This window comes from Carcharhinus amblyrhynchos, chromosome 13 (genome assembly GCF_965287045.1).
Source record: "Carcharhinus amblyrhynchos chromosome 13, sCarAmb.v2.hapA, whole genome shotgun sequence".
Classification (NCBI taxonomy): domain Eukaryota; kingdom Metazoa; phylum Chordata; class Chondrichthyes; order Carcharhiniformes; family Carcharhinidae; genus Carcharhinus; species Carcharhinus amblyrhynchos.
Genome location: NC_137336.1, coordinates 56,997,927 through 57,018,334, shown reverse-complemented (window position 1 = coordinate 57,018,334; position 20,408 = coordinate 56,997,927). Strand labels below are relative to the sequence as shown.

Genomic DNA, 20,408 nt, shown 5'->3' with positions numbered 1-20,408 from the left:
AAAAGCGAAGGCTACCCAACCTTTCTTCATAACTTAAATGTTCCATCTCAGGCAGCATCCTGGTAAATCTCCTCCGCACCACCTCCCATGAAACCACATCCTTCCAATAATGTGGCACCACAATTGCACACAGAACTCACCAACCTAAAACATCAGTTCTGTTGCTCTCTTCGCAGATGCCACATGACCTACTGAGTGGATTTTGTATTTTCTAATTTTATAATCAGAGATAACTAGGCCCAGTTAAAGTTTTGTCACCCTAGACCAAATTTTTAAATCATAGCTTTTCTACCTCATGAAAATAACCTGATCAAATGTTTTCTGAAGATCATAGAAACTAGGAGCAGGGGAAGGCCATTCAACCCTTCAAGTGTGCTCTGCCATTGATTATGCTCAAGGCTGATCATCCAACTCAATAGCCTGATCCTGCCTTCCCCTCCCTTATAAACTTTGATCCCTTTCGCCCCAAGTGCTTTAAGGGCAGCACGGTGGCAAAGTGGTTAGCACTGCTGTCTCACAATACCAGGGATCCGAGTTTAATTCCGACCTCGGGTTGTTGTCTGTGTGGAGTTTGTACATTCTCCCCGTGTTTGTGTGGGTTTCCTCCGAGTGCTCCTGTTTCCTCCCACAGTCCAAAGATGTGCAGGTTAGGGTGATTAAGGGACAATTTAGCATAGCCAGAGTCAGGGGGAATAGCAGGGTAAATAAGAGTTATGGGAACAGGGCCTGGGTAGGATTGTGCTCAGTGCCAAATGGCCTCCTTCTGCATTGTAGAGATTCAATGTAACTTATTTCTTGAAAACATACAGGGTAGAATTTTGGGGGAAAAAATTCCAAGTGTTAAACGGGCGATTTTCTCGTCCGTTTTTTCAGCAAGCAAGTTTTGATAATTTACGCACTCTTGTGAAATACTGAGGCTGTCAGGGGAATCATGCCAGTCAGACACAACCTCCTTTGTGAAGCGATGGTTCATTGTAAACCAAAGGAATCAACACAATCTCACTCCCAGAATAAAACCCCAAAATACACAACAGGTTTGGTTTTGCATTTTCCTTTTATATTGCAGATGAAAAACAAAAAAAATTTCAATCACAAAAGCATTTCAACATCTTTATTAAACATTTGTTCTCTAAAATAATGTAATAGTTATTCATAATATAATTTAAGAGTCAAGTAACAGTCTAAAATGATCAGAGAGCATTGGGCTCTCTGCAACTGCTGATTGCAAAGAAAAGATGATGGAATACTTAGCAATCTTCTGGTTTTCTGGGAGGACAGGTGAGAAACAAGCTAGGGATTAAAATAACAGCTCACAGAATAGAGAAACCCCTCCAAAATTTTCACACACCTTCCAAACTAAAACTATACCAAGAAAAAGATGGAGAAGGATTGGGAAACCCCCATCGTAGTGACAGTAACATTTTGGAAATGGTCAAAAAAATCTGGTTTCTCCTTCCTGTACGTATAAAAAAAAGTAAGGGTCATTTCAAAAGTTTCATTCCCTGCCTTTTGCAGGGTTTGTGTGAACGTGCTAACAGTTTGTGATCAAAAACAGCACCATCCTTTTCAATGCCATTTTTCCTTTACACCCCAACATCTTCATTCAACCCATTACAAGTTGCAACTCCCAAATCTGGCTTTGACAGTGAAAGCTAGTAATTTAAATATGCTTTTCAGAGCTTTCAATTACTTGTTGCAACGCTGTACGTCGAGGTTGTACTCCAGAGAAATCCTATGGAAGACCAGATCACCCCATCCCAACATAATTATCCCCACAAAGCCCAATTTTCTACCTCTGCAGTTCATCTCCTCATTGTTTATTGCTGTGAGGAGATGTGAAGATGGCAGTTTATTTCTCCAAAGAGAAAGCCATTACTTTGGATGACTCTGGGCCTTCATCGTTTAGGCTACTTTGGTAGGTGTACAACATTAGGGTGAAGGTGGAAGAGAAGGAACAAGGAGTTCAAAAATTTAAAACTCTGTGCATTGGCCACCTTTAAGATCAGCTGCTGGCAAAAATGTGGTGGCCATGAAAGAACCTACGGTTCGTTCAGCGTGACCAATGGAGACCATGGCATAGGGAAATAGGATTTGTTCTATTGAACACTTAAAACTGGAAGAGATTTTCAACCCTTCAGTCTGGCCTGAGTTTAAGATGAAGCGGTGTGTAGACTTTACTTAATCCATCAGTTTGAACCAGATTCCTTCACGTTCATGGTGTAGAACTGCTGGATGGACTACCGCTGGCTACCCGGTTATCTGAGAATTGACGCTTGCTTCATTAAGAATACCTAGGGTAATTATTTTTAGACATGACCAATTTATATCGAGCAGCAACAGACTCTTTGAAAGAAAACTGATATCCAAGTGGTGATTTTTTTTGTTTATGTTAATTAACTGAAGGTGCTTCTAAGTGTGTACCTACAACTATGTACAGTGGGAGATCACGACTGAGGTGTCACTGTCATTCATTTAATACCAGTGCAAGAGGCAATTACAGTGGATATTTCACAAAAACAAACATTTGTAAAGGCACAATTACAGGGTTATATTAAAATAAAATTTTCAAAAACAATAAAGTACAACTTGCGATTTTGAATAAAAGGTCAATTTTTTAAAGAGCTGATTTCTGGTGAACATTAACTAGCCATCATAACGGGACTAACTCTCCCTTATCTCTTTCCCATTGGTTGTTATCACGACGAGTCGAGAGAGCAAATGAGCCTCAACCACCCCCTCCCCAGTACAAAAACCACCCACTTTCCCATCCCAGATAAAGTACAAATAATTAAATACATATGTCCTTACTCCAGTTTGTGTTGAATGAACGCTAGAATGGACTGCCACAGAAGTTTCCTAACAACTGACTTTTTCTTGCGAATTGCAAAGTCTGAATCAAGAATGTGTATGGCTGAAGTAAAGCATTTCTTCCCCTCTACTCCTGAAGCCAGGGACACTTAGCAGTGAGTGGTTATATATAAGCATTGACAGCTCTCTGATACAATGCTCAAACTACTATTCTACATGTTGTGTGCCCAGACAACAAGACTGAGAAGCACATGGGTACTTATCGTCGCCTGATGTCCAGTTAAACCTGTGCATATTTTGCAGCAAGGGATCACTGAATGAAGAAAGAATGAGACTACCAAATTATTTTCTCCTCTCCATAACTCAGGAGCCAAGAGGGCTGCTGTCATGCTCTGAGTACCATCCTGGTTAAGACCAATGTACTTCATGCCAACCATGCTAATATCATAGGCTCTTTGCAGTGTAGAAGGAGGCGATTCAGCCCATTGAGTCTGCACTGACCACAATGCCACCCAGGCCCAATCCCCATAATTCTATGCACTTACCCTGACTAGTGCCCTGACAAAGTAAGAAGTTTCACAACACCAGGTTAAAGTCCAACAGGTTTATTTCCCCGAAAGCTAGTGACGTTTACTACCAAATAAACCTGTTGGACTTTAATGTGGTGTTGAGAGACTTCTTACTTTGTTTACCCCAGTCCAACGCCGGCATCTCCACATCGTGCCCCAATACACAATTTAGCATGGCCAACCTGACCCACACATATCTTTGGACTGTGGGAGGAAACCTGATCACCCGGAGACATGGGGAGAATGTGCAAACTCCACACAGACAGTGACCCAAGCTGGGAATTGAACCTGGGTCCCTGGTGCTGTGAGGCAGCAGTGCTAACCCCTGTGCTGCCCTCTTTTTTCCTGTGCCAAACAGAAAATAGAATATCCTGGGACTTACTGGACAGTTCAATAGTGCACCACTCAAATGTGATCATTTGAATGTCTAATGAAGGAAGATGGAATTTACTATAAAATCCTTCAAAATTGACTGGGATCATCTCGTTAACGAGAGAGCAAAATCACAAGATTAAATGTGTTATGGCGGACAGGTATTACATAATAATTTTTTTAGAAAATTCTTTTAAAATCTTGGAAAGAGTTTAAAGGCTGTTCTCAAAACGGCTCCAGGCTACCAGACGGAATTGTGGATTTCAACCATCTTTCTCTTAACTCCTGGGGAGGCAAGCACGCATTCATTTCCAGGCACATATAATACAAAAAGACATTTCAAAGTCAATGAATGTCGCAAATGAGCAAACTCAGACTCATTGACGTGATGGTCTTTCTTCTGAATATAAAGACACTAATTGATAAGCCACTGTAAAGTGTGAACAGCCCTCGCCCTTTTCAGTAGCAAGTGGTTAAAAGAATTCAGAATCCTAATGGAATTACTGCTTGCCTTATATGGAATACTGATTTAGCATAACAGCAGCCAACATTGTTTGATACTGTTAAAGAAAGGACAACAAGCTGTCTAGGAACAGATCCATCTTAAATCAGCTGCAGTGAAGCAGAAAGTACAATTGCTAGCTACAGGGAGAGACAAAGGAGAACATCCAGGTAAACAGCACTTGCTCTGCTGTAAAGTAACTAGGAACTAAATGGACCATGTCTGCAGAATAGAAGTAAGGGATTGTCTCTCCTCCCTACAAACCTGATTCCACCCAAGCTCATCTGAAAAAGCAACCTCTGGCAATTCAGCAGCGGAAGCCTTCGCAACTGCAGAGACAATCCCATAACCTCAACAACTTCACTCCAGACAATGCAACATTTTGACTTTGAAGGACTGGCAAGATCTGCGTTGAACAATAAAGTTGAACTTGATTCACGTTGATAAGATATCCTTTTATCTTCCTCTGTAACTAATCCATGTGTGTATATATGTGTTAGCAACTTTGTCTTCTCTGAAACAACTTCCAGAGCAATAGTGCAAAATAAACAACCTTTTCCTTTGCTGCTGGGTTATTTTTAAATGGAATTACTCCCACCAAGGGTAAAATACACACACTCACATTCAAACACATTGTTCACGGCTGACCTTGGGGACGGACACACCTTTGAAAGCACCGTGACAACTGGGGCCTCAAATTTCAAGTTGAATAGCAGTGGAAGCACGTCTGACCAAGCAAGAAAACCAGCTCTTGCAGATCGAAAGACGAGAAATGTGAGCAAGTTACCAAAGCTACTGCAGAAACCATCTCTGCAAGAAAGAATAAAGACATAATCTATTTCCATATGCATTAACATAGGAGTCTCGGAACAAAATATGCCTTGTTGTGCTAGTTCTAGGTTTCAGCAGGACTCAATTCCACTTCCAACAGGTTAACTGCCACAACTGCAACTATCAGGAAAAGACACCAATTACCTTTCCAAAGCCTAGATTTTTAGCAAAGACTAAATCATAATGATTTATTGAGGGTGAACTATATTACTGTAGTCCACAAAAGACTAAAATACTGATATACTGACTATAGACCATCTTTAAAAAAATCTGATACGTGTTTGATACACAACATACTGTAGATCTCATGAAGGGGAGGAAATTGTAAGGAATTTTTCTCCCTCCCTTCACCTTGGTTACACTTGTACGAGATTTAGCTACAATATAGAGCTCCTGCTCCTTGGTTATCCAATGGCGTCCTCAAACCCCACCCTCAGGCAAGCACCAAGACAGCCATATGACATTTCAATAGCTATAATAAGGGTCTGTATACCTTGGTCACTGTCAGTTGTTCTGTATTACACATCTCCCCAAATTAGATTGGGGGTGTGAAGAAGGTGAGAGGGGTGACAGTGAAATAGAAATCTGGGGGAACCATTCCCAAATTGATCAGTGGCAAAAAAAAAATTAAATATTGCTCAGAAAAAGTACATGCCATTCAACTTTGTAATGGTGAATAGTGTCAGAGTTTGCATGTATAGCAACTCGTTAATCTGTTGCAAACCTCCCCACCCACATGGCATACTTTGAACGATGGCACAACACAGGATTAATACCATGTGCTGTTACATCAAGCGACAGCTAATCAGCTCCACAATTGTAATTCAACTTCCTGGCAGTGGCCAAGCATCTGCAAGTGAGGAATAAGGAGTTGATCATTAACCCAGGTCAAAACTAGCAAAAATAAAGTGCAGGTCCTACAATAGCTGACAGAAGGGTGAAGGCTGAGTGGAAAGAGAAAGAAAATATCCAAAAGCATCTGCCACTGCCCGCGTTAGCTCAATCCAGAGCAAATCACATTCACGCCATCTACTTGCCTAGACTGGTCACAATAAAACAGTACTAAACCAGACACACCCTAGTAACAGCCCCTTTCCAACATGAAGTGCAATGTCCACTGGGCTCAAAGTTGGTCTTCAGAAGTAGATCTGTTTAGCATCTGCAGGAGCTTGTTCCATTGGACAATAGGGGCATTTTAACCTGTATAAGGAGAAAAGGGCACATGAGAAATGATACAGGAACAGATCACATGGTTGAAAAGGATCTTTTAAATTTACACTTTCCACCGTCCTAAGTACATACCCTGTAAATCTTCTGTTAGGGAGGTTGGCAGACAAGTTTCTCCCTAATTAATGTCGTTTTGGAGCATGGCCAACTCACTGATTGGTTGTGTCTTGTGCTTGCTTGAGGTTGGGGAGTTTCTGGGGTTACAACTGGGGGAGGGGTAAGCATGGACAGTTGTATTAACCCCACAAGACAACAGTAAATTGGTGCAGAGTCAGAAACTTCACCTGCCAGAAAGAACTAAGCTGAAATCAAAGCAGGTGCAGCAGTGAAGCTGGGACACACAAACTCCCTGAGGAGAAATGCCCGACGGGCGGCATGGTAGCACTGCTGCTTCACAGCTCCAGGGACCTGGGTTCGATTCCCGGCTTGGGTCACTGTCAGTGTGGAGTTTGCACATTCTCCCTGTGTCTGCATGGGTTTCCTCCGGGTGCTCCAGTTTCCTCTCAGTCCAAAGATGTGAATTAGGTTGATTGGCCATGCTAAATTGTCCCTTAGTGACCCGGGATGTGTAGATTAGAAGGATTATTGGGGCAAACATGTGGGGTTGTTGTCGGTGTAACTCAATGGGCCAAGTGGCCTCATTTTGCACTTTAGGGATTGTAAAGTGAGACAGAAACATTTTCTGAGCTGGAGATGGCTCCTCATGGTTTAAAGTCAGCAGTAAAGTGGGGGTAGAAAAGCTGGCTAAGAACCAAGCTAAAAGTCTGTCCGGATATTGTCATCTTACTGGAAGAGCAACCACCCAGCCATTAAATGAGGATATTAAACACATCCCACAGCTAGTTGGAAATGCAAGACAGGCAGCATGAATTGGAGAAATGGAAGAAGTTACTATGGTTTTGACATGTTTGGGATAGCTATTCTTTTCCAGTTATAAACATCAGCATTCCCGCTTGTTCTCAAACCCCTCATTAAATCTACAATCACTTCCAGGAGATTCACAATTCTCACTGACATCTGGGATTTACCCAGCACACCTGATAAACTGGTCAATGTATCCGCACACTACTTACTTCCCACCATTGATCAGTTTGTTCAATGCGTCTCTGGAGATCACGTGACCGCAGATCAACTTCATGGGAGGGTTGGATTCAGTTGCTTGTTGTCGGAGGATGGGGCAGGCGAAGACAGAGTGATACCAGCACTTCTTACCCAGTTCAATCTCAATCTGAAACAAAAGTTCAGTTTTACAATATTATTTGCTGTTTTGGGAAAAAGAGAGTGTTGGGGGTGGGGTGATATAGTTAATTGCTGATCTCACATTTCAATCCCTGATCTGCCAGGAGTGAGCTGATCTCAACTGGCAGTGGCAATGCTGGGGTAATGAAAGGGGCAAACCCAAGGCTGACTTCCAGCTCCTGATCAGTACCCAGTGATCCCTGTAGGGAGGGGTGAGTGTGTGAGGGAGAGGGAGAGTAAGTGTAAGAGAGAGAGAGAGAGAGAGAGAGAGAGTGAGCCTAAGAGTAAGCGAGAGAGAGAGAAACAGAGCGTGAGAGTGTGTGTGAGATCATCAGACGAGGACACATTCAACTGCGATTCCTTTTGAAAGCGCAAGTTTAGGAACACTCACTATCTAGGGTCACATAAGGTCCTTTAGCTAGTGGGTGTTAGGTGGCTGTTGTGGAACTACAACCAATCACAAACCACTTTATTATGAAACATGGAAAAAGCTGTGTTGGAGAAAGAGGGTTTTATGTGAGGAAACGTGGCATGTCTCATCTGCTGCAGATTTTAAAATTATTTATTCTGTTGAGGCACCAAAAGAACATTTAAACTGTCCAAGGTCACCCTCAGGATATATAGAGATGCGCAATGACATCAGAAAAGAACAATTCTTTTCATACTTTAATCAAATGAAACAACTCGAGCTGTTTTACTAAAGTGAACTATTGACAATGAGCAGGCCCCAGACTGTGGTCTTAGACTAACAAGACAAGACTCGGTGAAAGAGACTGGTTTTGAAAAAATGTTTTCCCAAATGTGGTGGGAGAAGGGGAAAAGGTTTCAGGTGAGTGGAGAGTTGGGATCACAAACAGGGCATATATAGACAGACTCAATTGCAAAATAATGATTGGAATGCGAGTCTTAACAGGTAATCAAGTCTTTAAAGGTGCAGACAATGCGAGTGTAGAGAAGGTTAATCACAGGTTAAAGAGGTGTGTATTGTCTCAAACCAGGGCAATTATGGATGGGTAATAAATGCCAGACCTGTCAGCAATGCCCACATTCCACAAATGAATAAAAGATGCTGAAACACACCATTATCATTCCAGAGGGCAGAAGTGACACCCTGTATATATCACCCGATGAAGTGGCAATGCTCCGAAAGCTTGTGCTACTGAATAAATCTGTTGGACTTCAACCTGATGTTATGAGACTACTTATTGTGCCTACCCCAGTCCAACGCTGGCAACTCCACATCATGTATAAGGAATTGGAATTAAATGAGCCTGACAGGCAATCCCAAGATTTGAAGTAAAGTGGATAAGGAGCATAACACATACCATTAAAAAATGAAGGGGGATAAAAAAAAAGTTATGACCAGGGACTATCTTTACTGTGCAATTGGAAAGGGTTGAGAAAAGATCCCAGGAGTGCTGGAATCCATAAACAGCTACATGACTTTAGTGCAGATGCAGAAGGTGCAATACTGGTATGTTAATACTTAATTTACACTTTAGAGCCAAGCATATTGGACTCAATTTGGACATTTTATAACACCCAAATCAGCTTTTTGGCTAAGATCAAGCAGCAGATCAAACCCAAGATCAGTTGCAATGTCTGTTCTCATCAGCTTGGATCTAGTATGTCTCTTTTGTGGGGACCATGAATTGGTTTCAATTTGAATTTGAATTTTTTTTTTACAGCAATCAAGGAGATGGACTAAGGGCTTACCCTCTCCACTCTGCTCATTGACTTTGTAGCAATACATTTGTATCAGAAAATGCACAATATTACACTAAGTTATGGGGGGGAAAAAAAAAATCAGAATCCTTGTTCCATCTGCCTACAACACAGATTCAAGACAACCCCCAGTGAGAATCCACTAGCTCCAATTTGGGGAGGTTGGGTGGTGGTCAGTGTTGGACTTTATAGGAAGTCACTAAAATAACACCAGTAAAAAAGGTATATAATTGAATATGATGATTTAATAAACAGACAACACTTACTGGAAGCTCATCTTTCTGGCTCCATATCCCTGTGCACTGCCGCTGTTCAATCACAGCCTTAATATTCAGCAGAACTGGCAACGCCAGGCAGCCAGCAGAAAAACTGGTGTGATAAAAAAAAATAAACAGTTAGTTAGACAGAAAGATACCAGGACTTAACAGAGTCATTGTACAAGGACCTAAACGGATGTACGAAATTGAATAGCAGAACCAACCTGAAATGTCAACTCTGTATCTCTCTCCGCTGACGCTGCCAGACCTGCTGGACATTTCCAGCAGTTTCTTATTATGGAATGGATATATTTTCTTTGAAATATAAAAATCGCTTGCTGCATGCCACCCTCCCCTCAGACCCCTCTCCAACAGAAAAAAACAGAAGAATAATCATTTCATGATGCTTCCCACAAACAAGAAAGCAGAAGAGGCTTAGAAAACTGGTAGAACGTTGACCTTTTTTTTTCATTAATTGACCAATTTAAAACAGGAAGAATAAGATTAAAATAAATTTCTCAAGGGCAATGGATACTTCTCTCAAGGGGCGAGCCGTGGCGTATTTGCTCCACAGCTGAAGACAACAATCAAAAGGACTGGGTTTAAGCATTGGTTTCACTCAGTCAGCTACTTCCATCCCTGTGCCTCACTACCGCCCTCTGGAGAGTGACCCCCTCTTCGTGCACGCAAGAGGAATGCCTCCTCCAGCAGGGCAGAGTGTCAATTCTCTCTCAAGCTCAGTAATTCTGGGCTTCAGCAAGTCCAACATTTTTCTTGTACCTGAACCTTCAGAACCTTTCAGCACAGGAGGCATTCGGCCCATTGTGCTGATGCCTATCAAATAGCCCGTTTCCCACAACTCTGAAAAAGCTTCCTTTTACATAAGAACATAAGAAATAGGAGCAGGAGTAGGCCATCTAGCCCTTCGAGCCTGCCCCGCCATTCAATAAGATCATGGCTGATCTGTCGTGGCTCAGTTCCACTTTCCCGCCCTCTCCCCATAACCCTTAATCCCCTCTCTTATCAAAAACCCATCAACCCGCGTCTTAAAAATATTTAGCGAGGCAGCCTCCACCACCTCAACGGGCAGAGAATTCCAGAGATTCACCACCCTTTGAGTGAAGAAGTTCCTCCTCAACTCCGTTCTAAACTGCCCCCCCTTTATCTTGAGGCTGTGCCCCCTAGTCCTACTATCCTTTCTGAGCGGGAAGAGTCTCTCCACTTCTATCCTATCCATCCCATTCATCATCTTATACATCTCAATGAGATCTCCCCTCATTCTTCTAAACTCTAACGAGTACAAGCCCAGTTTATTCAGCCTCTCCTCATAGCTCAACCCCCTCAACTCCGGCATCAGCCTAGTAAACCTCCTCTGCATTCCCTCCAAGGCCAAAATATCCTTGCGTAAGTGCGGCGACCAAAACTGCACACAGTACTCCAGCTGCGGCCTCACCAATGCCCTATACAGCTGCAGCAAGACCTCCCTACTTTTATATTCAATCCCCCTTGCTATGAAGGCCAGCATCCCATTAGCTTTCCTGACCACCTGATGCACCTGCAGGCTGGGTTTTTGCGACTCATGCACAAGGACCCCGAGGTCCCTCTGCACCGTCGCCTGCTGCAGTTTTTCGCCACGTAAGTAATAGTCCTTCCTACCATTATTCCTATCAAAGTGGACCACCTTGCACTTGCCAACATCAAATTCCATTTGCCAGTTCCTGGCCCATTTGCCCAGCAATGACAATTACATTGTGCAGTGTAAAAAAATTTGGACGCCATAAAATCAACCCAATTCATAGTCATGCCTCCAGGTTCTGAGATCTCACCAAAGTTCCTTAGGCAGCACCTTCCAAGTCCATGGCCACTGCTATCTAGAAGGACAAGAGCATCAGATACCTGGGAACACCACCACCTGCAAGCTCCCCTCCAAGTCACTAACACAGAACATAACAGCGCAGAACAGGCCCTTCGGCCCACGATGTTGCGCCGACCAATTAAAAAAGCAATGACCCTCTAACCTAAACCAATCCCTTTCCATCCATAAACCTATCCACGGATCTCTTAAACGCCCCCAAACTAGGCGCATCTACAACTGCAGCAGGCAGGGCATTCCAATCCCTCACCACCCTCTGGGTAAAGAACCTACCTCTGACATCCGTCCTATAACTACCCCCCCTTAATTTAAAGCTATGCCCCCTCATGCTAGCTTTCTCCATCCAAGGAAAAAGGCTATCACTGTCCACCCTATCTAAACCTCTAATCATCTTATATGTTTCAATAAGGTCCCCTCTTAGCCGCCTTCTTTCTAACGAAAACAACCCCAAATCCCTCAGTCTCTCCTCATAGGACCTTCCCTCCATACCAGGCAACATCCTGGTAAACCTCCTCTGCACCCTCTCCAATGCCTCCACATCCTTCCTATAATGTGGGAACCAGAACTGCACACAATACTCCAAGTGCGGACGCACCAGAGTTTTGTACAGTTGCAACATGACGTTGCGGCCCCTAAGTTCGATCCCCCTACCAATAAACGCCAAGACACCGTATGCCTTCCTAACTACCTTATCTACTTGATTCCCAACTTTCAGGGATCTATGTACACATACACCTAGATCCCTCTGTTCATCAACACTATTCAGAGTCCTACCGTTAGCCCTATACTCTACACATCTGTTATTCCTGCCAAAGTGAATTACCTCACACTTTTCCGCATTAAACTCCATCTGCCACCTCTCGGCCCAGCTCTGCAACTTGTCCAAGTCTCTCTGTAAACTATGACACCCCTCTTCACTATCTACCACTCCTCCGACTTTGGTGTCATCAGCAAATTTACTGATCCACCCAACTATACCCTCATCCAGATCATTTATAAAAATTACAAACAGCAGTGGCCCCAAAACAGATCCCTGAGGCACACCACTTGTAACTGAACTCCATGACGAATACTTTCCATCAACCACCACCCTCTGTCTCCTACCTGCTAGCCAATTCCTGATCCAATTAACTAAATCACCCCCCAATCCCATACATCTGCATTTTCTGCAGAAGCCTTCCATGGTGAACTTTATCAAATGCCTTACTAAAGTCCATATATACCACGTCAACTGCCTTACCCCCATCTACCTCTTTGGTCACTTTCTCAAAAAACTCAATAAGGTTAGTAAGGCACGACCTACCCTTCACAAAACCGTGCTGACTATCTCCAATCAATACATTACTCTCTAAATAACTATAAATCCTATCCCTAATAATTTTTTCTAAAACTTTGCCCACAACAGAAGTGAGACTCACCAGTCTATAATTCCCGGGGAAGTCTCTGTTCCCCTTCTTAAACAATGGGACAACATTCGCTATCCTCCAATCCTCTGGCACTATACCTGTGACCAACGACGACCTGAAGATCAGAGCCAGAGGCTCTGCAATCGCCTCTCTTGCCTCCCAGAGAATCCTAGGGTAAATCCCGTCCGGCCCAGGGGGCTTATCTATTTTCAAACCCTCAAGAATATCTAGCACATCCTCCTTATAAGAACATAAGAGCATAGGAAATAGGAGCAGGAGTAGGCCATCCAGCCCTTCGAGCCTGCCCCGCCATTCAATAACATCATGGCTGATCTGTCGTGGCTCAGTTCCACATTCCCGCCCTCTCCCCATAACCCTTAATCCCCTCGCTTATCAAAAACCCATCAACCCGTATCTTAAAAATATTGAGCGAGGCAGCCTCCACCACCTCAACGGGCAGAGAATTCCAGAGATTCACCACCCTTTGAGTGAAGAAGTTCCTCCTCACCTCCGTTCTAAACCGCCCTCCCTTTATCTTGAGGCTGTGCCCCCTAGTCCTACTGTCCTTTCTGAGCGGGAAGAGTCTCTCCACCTCTATCCTATCCATCCCATTCATCATCTTCTACGTCTCAATGAGATCTCCCCTCATTCTTCTAAACTCTAACGAGTACAAACCTAGTTTATTCAGCCTCTCCTCATAGCTCAACCCCCTCAACTCCGGTATCAGCCTAGTAAACCTCCTCTGCACTCCCTCCAAGGCCAAAATATCCTTGCATAAGTACGGCGACCAAAACTGCACACAGTACTCCAGCTGCGGCCTCACCAGTGCCCTATACAGCTGCAGCAAGACCTCCCTACTTTTATATTCAATCCCCCTCGCTATGAAGGCCAGCATCCCATTCGCCTTCCTGACCACCTGCTGCACCTGCAGGCTGGGTTTTTGCGACTCATGCACAAGGACCCCGAGGTCCCTCTGCACCGTCGCCTGCTGCAGTTTTTCGCCCCGTAAGTAATAGTCCTTCCTACCAAAGTGGACCACCTCACACTTGCCAACATTAAATTCCATTTGTCATTTCCTGGCCCATTCGCCAAATGTTACGCCGTTGTTTAAGAAGGGTGCTAGGCAAAAGGCAGGGAATTATAGGCCGGTTAGTTTAACGTCTGTTGTAGGTAAAATGTTAGAATCCGTCATCAAGGAGGAAATAGCGAGGCATCTTGAGGGGAATTGTTTGATAGAGCAGACGCAGCACGGTTTCGTTAAGGGGAAGTCGTGTCTGACAAATTTATTGGCGTTCTATGAGGATGTGTCTCGGGCGGTGGATAGAGGAGAGCCAGTGGATGTGGTCTTTCTTGATTTTCAGAAGGCGTTTGACAAGGTACCTCACAAGAGGTTATTGCAGAAGGTAAGGGGGCAGGGTGTTAGCGTGGATAGAGGATTGGTTGTCAAATAGGAGGCAGAGAGTGGGGGTTAATGGGTGCTATTCGGATTGGCGGTTGGTGACTAGTGGAGTGCCCCAGGGGTCGGTGCTGGGCCTCAGCTATTTACCATTTATATAGATGATCTGGAGGAAGGAACCGAGTGTATGGTGTCGAAATTTGCTGATGACACCAAGATTGGTGGAACGGCAAATTGCGCGGAGGGTGTGGAGAGTCTGCAGAAGGATCTAGATAGGCTGCTATCCAGTTTACAATCCTGTAACCCAGTGTTCTCCACAGCTACATTTATGTCTCCCTGCATGAATACCGAAGAGAAATATTGGTTCAATGCCTCTCCAATCTCTTCCGGTTCCACGCATAACTTCCCACTGCTGTCTCTAACTGGCCCTAATCTTGCCCTAACCAATTTTCTGTTCTTAACATATCTATAGAACACCTTAGGATTCTCCTTAATCCTATCAGCCAAAGTCTTCTCGTGTCCTCTTTTAGCTCTTCTTAACTCACTCTTTACTCCCTCCTAGCCAATCTAAAGCTTTCCAGTGCACTACCTGAGCCCTCAAGTCTCATCCTGACATAAGCCTCCTTTTTCCTTTTAACCAGCGAAACAACTTTTTTAGTGCACCACGGTTCCCTTACTCGACCATTTCCTCCTTGCCTGACAGGGACATACATATCAAGGACTCGCAGTAGCTGCTCCTTGAAAATCATAAGAACATTAGAAATAGGAGCAGGAGTAGGCCAACTAGCCCTTCGAGCCTGCCCCGCCATTCAATAAGATCATGGCTGATCTGTCGTGGCTCAGTTCCACATTCCCGCCCTCTCCCCATAACCCTTAATCCCCTCTCTTATCAAAAACCCATCAACCCGCTTCTTAAAAATATTTAGCGAGGCAGCCTCCACCACTTCAACGGGCAGAGAATTCCAGAGATTCACCACCCTTTGAGTGAAGAAGTTCCTCCTCAACTCCGTTCTAAACCGCCCCCCCTTTATCTTGAGGCTGTGCCCCCTAGTCCTACTATCCTTTCTGAGCGGGAAGAGTCTCTCCACCTCTATCCTATCCATCCCATTCATCATCTTATACGTCTCAATGAGATCTCCCCTCATTCTTCTAAACTCTAACGAGTACAAGCCTAATTTATTCAGCCTCTCCTCATAGCTCAACCCCCTCAATTCCGGCATCAGCCTAGTAAACCTCCTCTGCATTCCCTCCAAGGCCAAAATATCCTTGCGTAAGTACGGCGCCCAAAACTGCACAGTACTCCAGCTGCGGCCTCACCAATGCCCTATAAAAACTCCACATTTCGGACGTTCCCAGCTCCTGTAGTCTCCTAGTCCAACCTATGCTTCCTAATTCTCTCCTAATAGCCTCATAATTACCTTTCCCCCAGCTAAAACTACTGTCCCGAGGTTCCAGTCTATCCCTTTCCATCACTAAGGTGAACGTAACCGAATTGTGGTCACTATCACCAAAATGCACACCAACTTCCAAGTCTAACACCTGGTCTGGCTCATTTCCCAGCACCAAATCCAATATAGCCTCACCTCTAGTTGGTCTATCTACATACTGAGTCAAAAAACCTTCCTGCACGCTTTCTGCAAAAACTGACCCCTCTAATGAGCTAGAGCTATAGCTATTCCAATCAATATTAGTAAAGTTAAAGTCCCCCATAACAATTACCCTATTACTTTCACTCCTATCCAGGATTGTCTCCGCAATCCTTTCCTCAACCTCTCTAGAACTTTTAGGAGGTCTATAAAAGACTCCCAACAGGGTGACCTCTCCTCTCCTACTTCTAATCCCAGCCCATACTACCTCAACAGACAAGTCCTCATCAAACTTCTTCTCTGACGCTGTGATACAATCCTTGACTAATAATGCTACCCCTCCCCCCCTTCTACCTCCTTCTCTACTCCGACTGAAGCATTTGAACCCCGGAACCTGCAACAACCACTCCTGTCCCTGCTCTATCCATGTCTCTGAAATAGCCACAACATCAAAGTCCCAGGTACTGATCCACGCTGCAAGTTCATCCACCTTATTGCGAATACTCCTTGCATTAAAGTATACGCATTTCAAACCATGCTCTGCTTCACCCCCACGATGCCGTGCATTGCAGTCCCCATCTATGCCCCCCTCACTTTCATCCCTGCTACTCAGGATCCCAGCCCCCCCTCTGAATCAGTTTAAACCCCCCTGCATAGCCTTTGCAAATTTTCCCCCCAAGATATTTGTTCCCCTCTGATTCAGGTGTAGACCATCACTCTTGTAGAGGTCCCACCTTCCCCAGAATGAGCCCCAATTGCTCAAGAACCTGAACCCCTCCCCCCTGCACCATCCCCTCAGCCACGAGTTCAAACTTTCCCTCTCTCTGTTCCGCTCTAAACTATCCCGTGGCACAGGCAAGAGTCCCGAGATAACCACTCTGTCTGACTTGGCCTTAAGTTTCCACCCCAACTCCATAAATTTCTGCTTAATATCCCCTTCCCTTATCCTCCCTATGTCATGCGTCCCCACATGAACTATGACTTGGGGCTGACTCCCCTCTCCCCTAAGAGTCCTGAACACCCTAACCATCCTGACTTGGAAATATATCACTGTTTCTTCACTGTTGCTGGGTCTAAATCCTGGAACTTCCTCCCTAACAGTCCTGTACCTACACCTGGGGGACTGCAGTGGTTCAAAAAGGCAGCTCACCACTATATTCTCAAGGGCAATGAGGGATGGACAATAAGTGATGGCCTAGCCAGCTCTGCCCATATCCAATAAATTAATTTAAAAAAAGATCCAACTGCACTGCCTTGAATGTGGCAGATTTTTATGCAATCAGTAAAAGGTTATTATGCTGGAGTGGGTCCTATCAAGTAAAGCTCTGCGGTGACATAAAATAAATCATACCACCAATCCACCCCACACATACATATACACTTAAACAACTTCATCCTTATGCACATTTAAAAACAAAGCACTGGGGAGGGAGAAGATGGAAATAGAACCCACAACGTTAGCACATCAAGCATCAGGAAGAAAACAAGCATTTATTAAATTTTCAGAAAACAGGACTGGAGAAGTAAAAATCACAAATTAGATCCAACAACTTTGATTACTTTTTGTTTTAAAAGAAAGCTTTTGTCTAAACAATGAATGTTGCGGAACATTAGGAGACTGAACCAAAGGAAGAAGCAACCTCAGTCGGAGGGAACTACATTAACTCACAACGAAACAATAAGAACTGCTTTTAACTCTCGTCAGTAATTCCTGGGATTGTAACCTCCCTGCACTGACCCAGTTATTTCAAAACAAAGATTTCAGCTGAAAATACAGCAACCCTGAAACAAGTCTTGTTAGTGTAATAATGATGTTTGGATATCAGGAATTGTGCTGTGACATTAGTATCACTTTCAGGCCAAACCAAAATGCTAAAATTTGCTGGTTTTCCTGTAGCTCTCCAGAGCAGAGGAGAAGATATGGATGAGATTTAGTCAGTGTGCTCTCTCCTCAGGATGCTTTTTCAGCCAGTTCAGTCTTGGGATTTTAAGACTTAAGCTAGTGGCATCGCTGGGGTAACCAGGTCAATCCCATGATCCTATTTGTCTGACATCATCATTCTGTTTACTTGACAAGTGAAGTCATTTCATTCCATTGGGGCACAGGGAATTTTATTCATTGGCACAAGACCAGGGGGTCAATGACGTTATCTGCTTGTATCAGTACAGCTCTCCCTTATCTCACAGGAATCATAAGTCCTCTGTTTTATCATGAAAACCCATTGTTTAAACCACAAAGTAGAAACACAGTTAGAACAGAGAAATAGAACATAGAAAAACTACAGCACAAATAGGCCCTTCGGCCCACAAGTTGCACCAATGATATCCCTACCTACTAGGCTTACTTACAAGTTCCTTATAATTATTTTACTTTTATACGATGGTCAAAACGTCCTCTTTTTTTAAAAAAAGACAATAAGGACGTATTGGAAAAGAAAAACATTCTGTCTCTTTTAGGCTGAGCTTACCTGACACTGAGAGGTGACTCGACTGAAAGGCCGAGGAGAGTACAGGCATCCCGTGTGAATATGTCACAGATATCTGCCCATTGATTGGAGTCCAGCAAATGGAGATACGGAGAGTTTGCAATACCGTGCCGCAGGTAAACCAGGCTCCCCATCAATACCTGGATGTCTGGAATGACAACTCAATCATTATCTCTTGAGCAATTCATAGAACATAGAACACTACAGCACAAACAGGCCCTTCGGCCCACAAGTTGCGCTGATCATATCCATACCTGTGATGTGGATATGCTGGCGTTGGACTGAGGTAAACACAGTAAATAAATTGGTTGGACTGAAACCTAGTGTTGTCAGACTTTTTACTGTGCATATCCATACCTGCCAGGCCATAGAACTATCTGTAACTCCCAATCCCATTAAATCCCATGTACTCATCCAGAAGTCTTTTAAAAGACCCCAGCAAGTTCGCCTCTACCACCACCGACGGCAGCCGATTCCACTCACTCACCACCCTCTGAGTGAAAAACTTACCCCTAACATCTCCTCTGTACTTGCTTCCCAGCACCTTAAACCTGTGTCCTCTCGTAGCAACCATTTCAGCCCTGGGAAATAGCCTCCGAGAATCCACCCTATCTATTCCTCTCAACATTTTATAAACCTCTATCAGGGCGCCTCTCAACCTTCATCTCTCCAGGGAGCAGACCTAGCTCCCTCATCAGAAGAAAACTAGAAGCTAAAAGGCCAAGCAGGAAAGAGGCCTCCACCCAAAGGCAGGGCACTGGGAGGTGAGGGGAATGGTATGTTTGGGTCATCGTTGAGATTCAGCGAGAAAAAAAAAATCAACTGTTGTAGGAGAGAGAAAGCAGGGAATACAGACAAACAATACACACAACAGTCCAAAATAAACAGCATTGCTCCCAATCACATACAGGGCGACGATATGAAACCATTCCTAATGGTCTAAAGATAGTGGTTCAGAAACTAGTTTTGGTCGAAGGATTCCTTTCTCAAATGGACTAGCAATCACGGATGTCACCTACCCTCCCATGTACACCAACACTTGCACACTAATAACAATATACAGCAGAAACTGCAGTTTGCTCTACAGGGTAAAAAAAACAACATGTACCAATTACAGTGGAACCAGATTTTCCAGTGTGGCATTTCTATGACGTTACAAACAGCAAACGATTAGCAGAAACAACATACAGTGCACCAGAGAAGGGTGGCAGCAATGAGTAAACTGTAGAACTGTCAATAATACTTGCAGGAACTAGTAGAGCAAGCGTGGCTAGGATTCCTTTAGGGAGTGATATGTCATAAGAAATCACATGCAATATATAATTAAGCTGAGTTTCAGAAACGAGGTGGGGTCAGGTCATACTTCAAAAAAAAAGGAGGGATGGTACGAAATTAAAACTAGCTCAGAATCTTTTCTGTATTTCTCAGTGGGAGCACAGAACTGAATCGAAATGTCCTGTATGGTATCAGAGACAGTTATGCTTGATTAAAAAAAATATATAAATGTGTATTTCACAGCATAAAATATCAGAGTTCCTAGATGGGACAGCAGCGCATAATTTACTCTAAGGTATTATTCTACCATTATGCATCAGTTTATTCCATTACGCAGCCACTTTTACACCAAGGCCTCAACCTCCATCAAGGCAGGTTGCTGGAGGAGCTCCAGCTCAAGGTAGATGAGCTGGCCTCTGAGCTTCAGACACTGAGGCTCATCAGGGGGAGAGAGGGTGCCATTGTCAATGGGGTGCAAGTGACATCCACCCCCCCGGACTGGCTAACTCTAAGGGTCAGGAACAAGAGGGGGCTGCTGAGAGGAGGAAGGGGGGTGGGGAGCGGAGGAAGGAGGGTGGGGAGCGGAGGCCTCAGCCTCTCAATCTGCATAACAGGTTTGAGGTTCTTGCTTCCAGTCTGGACGAGGACGAGGGAGGTGAGGTCGGTGAGCAAACTGCACACAGTACAGTGATGCAGCAGGGCATAGGCAAAGAGAAGGTGAAAAGGAACGTAGTAGTGATTGGGGATAGTGGGGTGAAGGGTATTGACACTGTCCTTTGTCACAATGACAAAGTGCACAGAAGGGTGTGTTGTCTGCCTGGTGCTCGGGTCTGGGATGTCGCATCTGGGCTGCAGA

At 44.2% G+C, this 20,408-nt stretch overlaps 1 protein-coding gene across 1 annotated transcript in view; it reads right to left on the bottom strand.

Moving 5' to 3' along the window:
• Nucleotides 1-1,246: 1,246 nt before the first annotated feature.
• Nucleotides 1,247-20,408, bottom strand: part of rmnd5b (required for meiotic nuclear division 5 homolog B) — a 40,832-nt gene continuing 21,670 nt past the window's right edge. The window contains exons 6-9 of the mRNA XM_080201717.1: nucleotides 18,260-18,425; nucleotides 9,540-9,642; nucleotides 7,383-7,537; nucleotides 1,247-6,282 (exon numbers count right to left, since the gene is read on the bottom strand). Coding sequence (XP_080057843.1) covers nucleotides 6,219-6,282; nucleotides 7,383-7,537; nucleotides 9,540-9,642; nucleotides 18,260-18,425 — 488 coding nt within the window. The 3' untranslated portion in view covers nucleotides 1,247-6,218. The remainder of the gene's footprint in view (nucleotides 6,283-7,382; nucleotides 7,538-9,539; nucleotides 9,643-18,259; nucleotides 18,426-20,408) is intronic.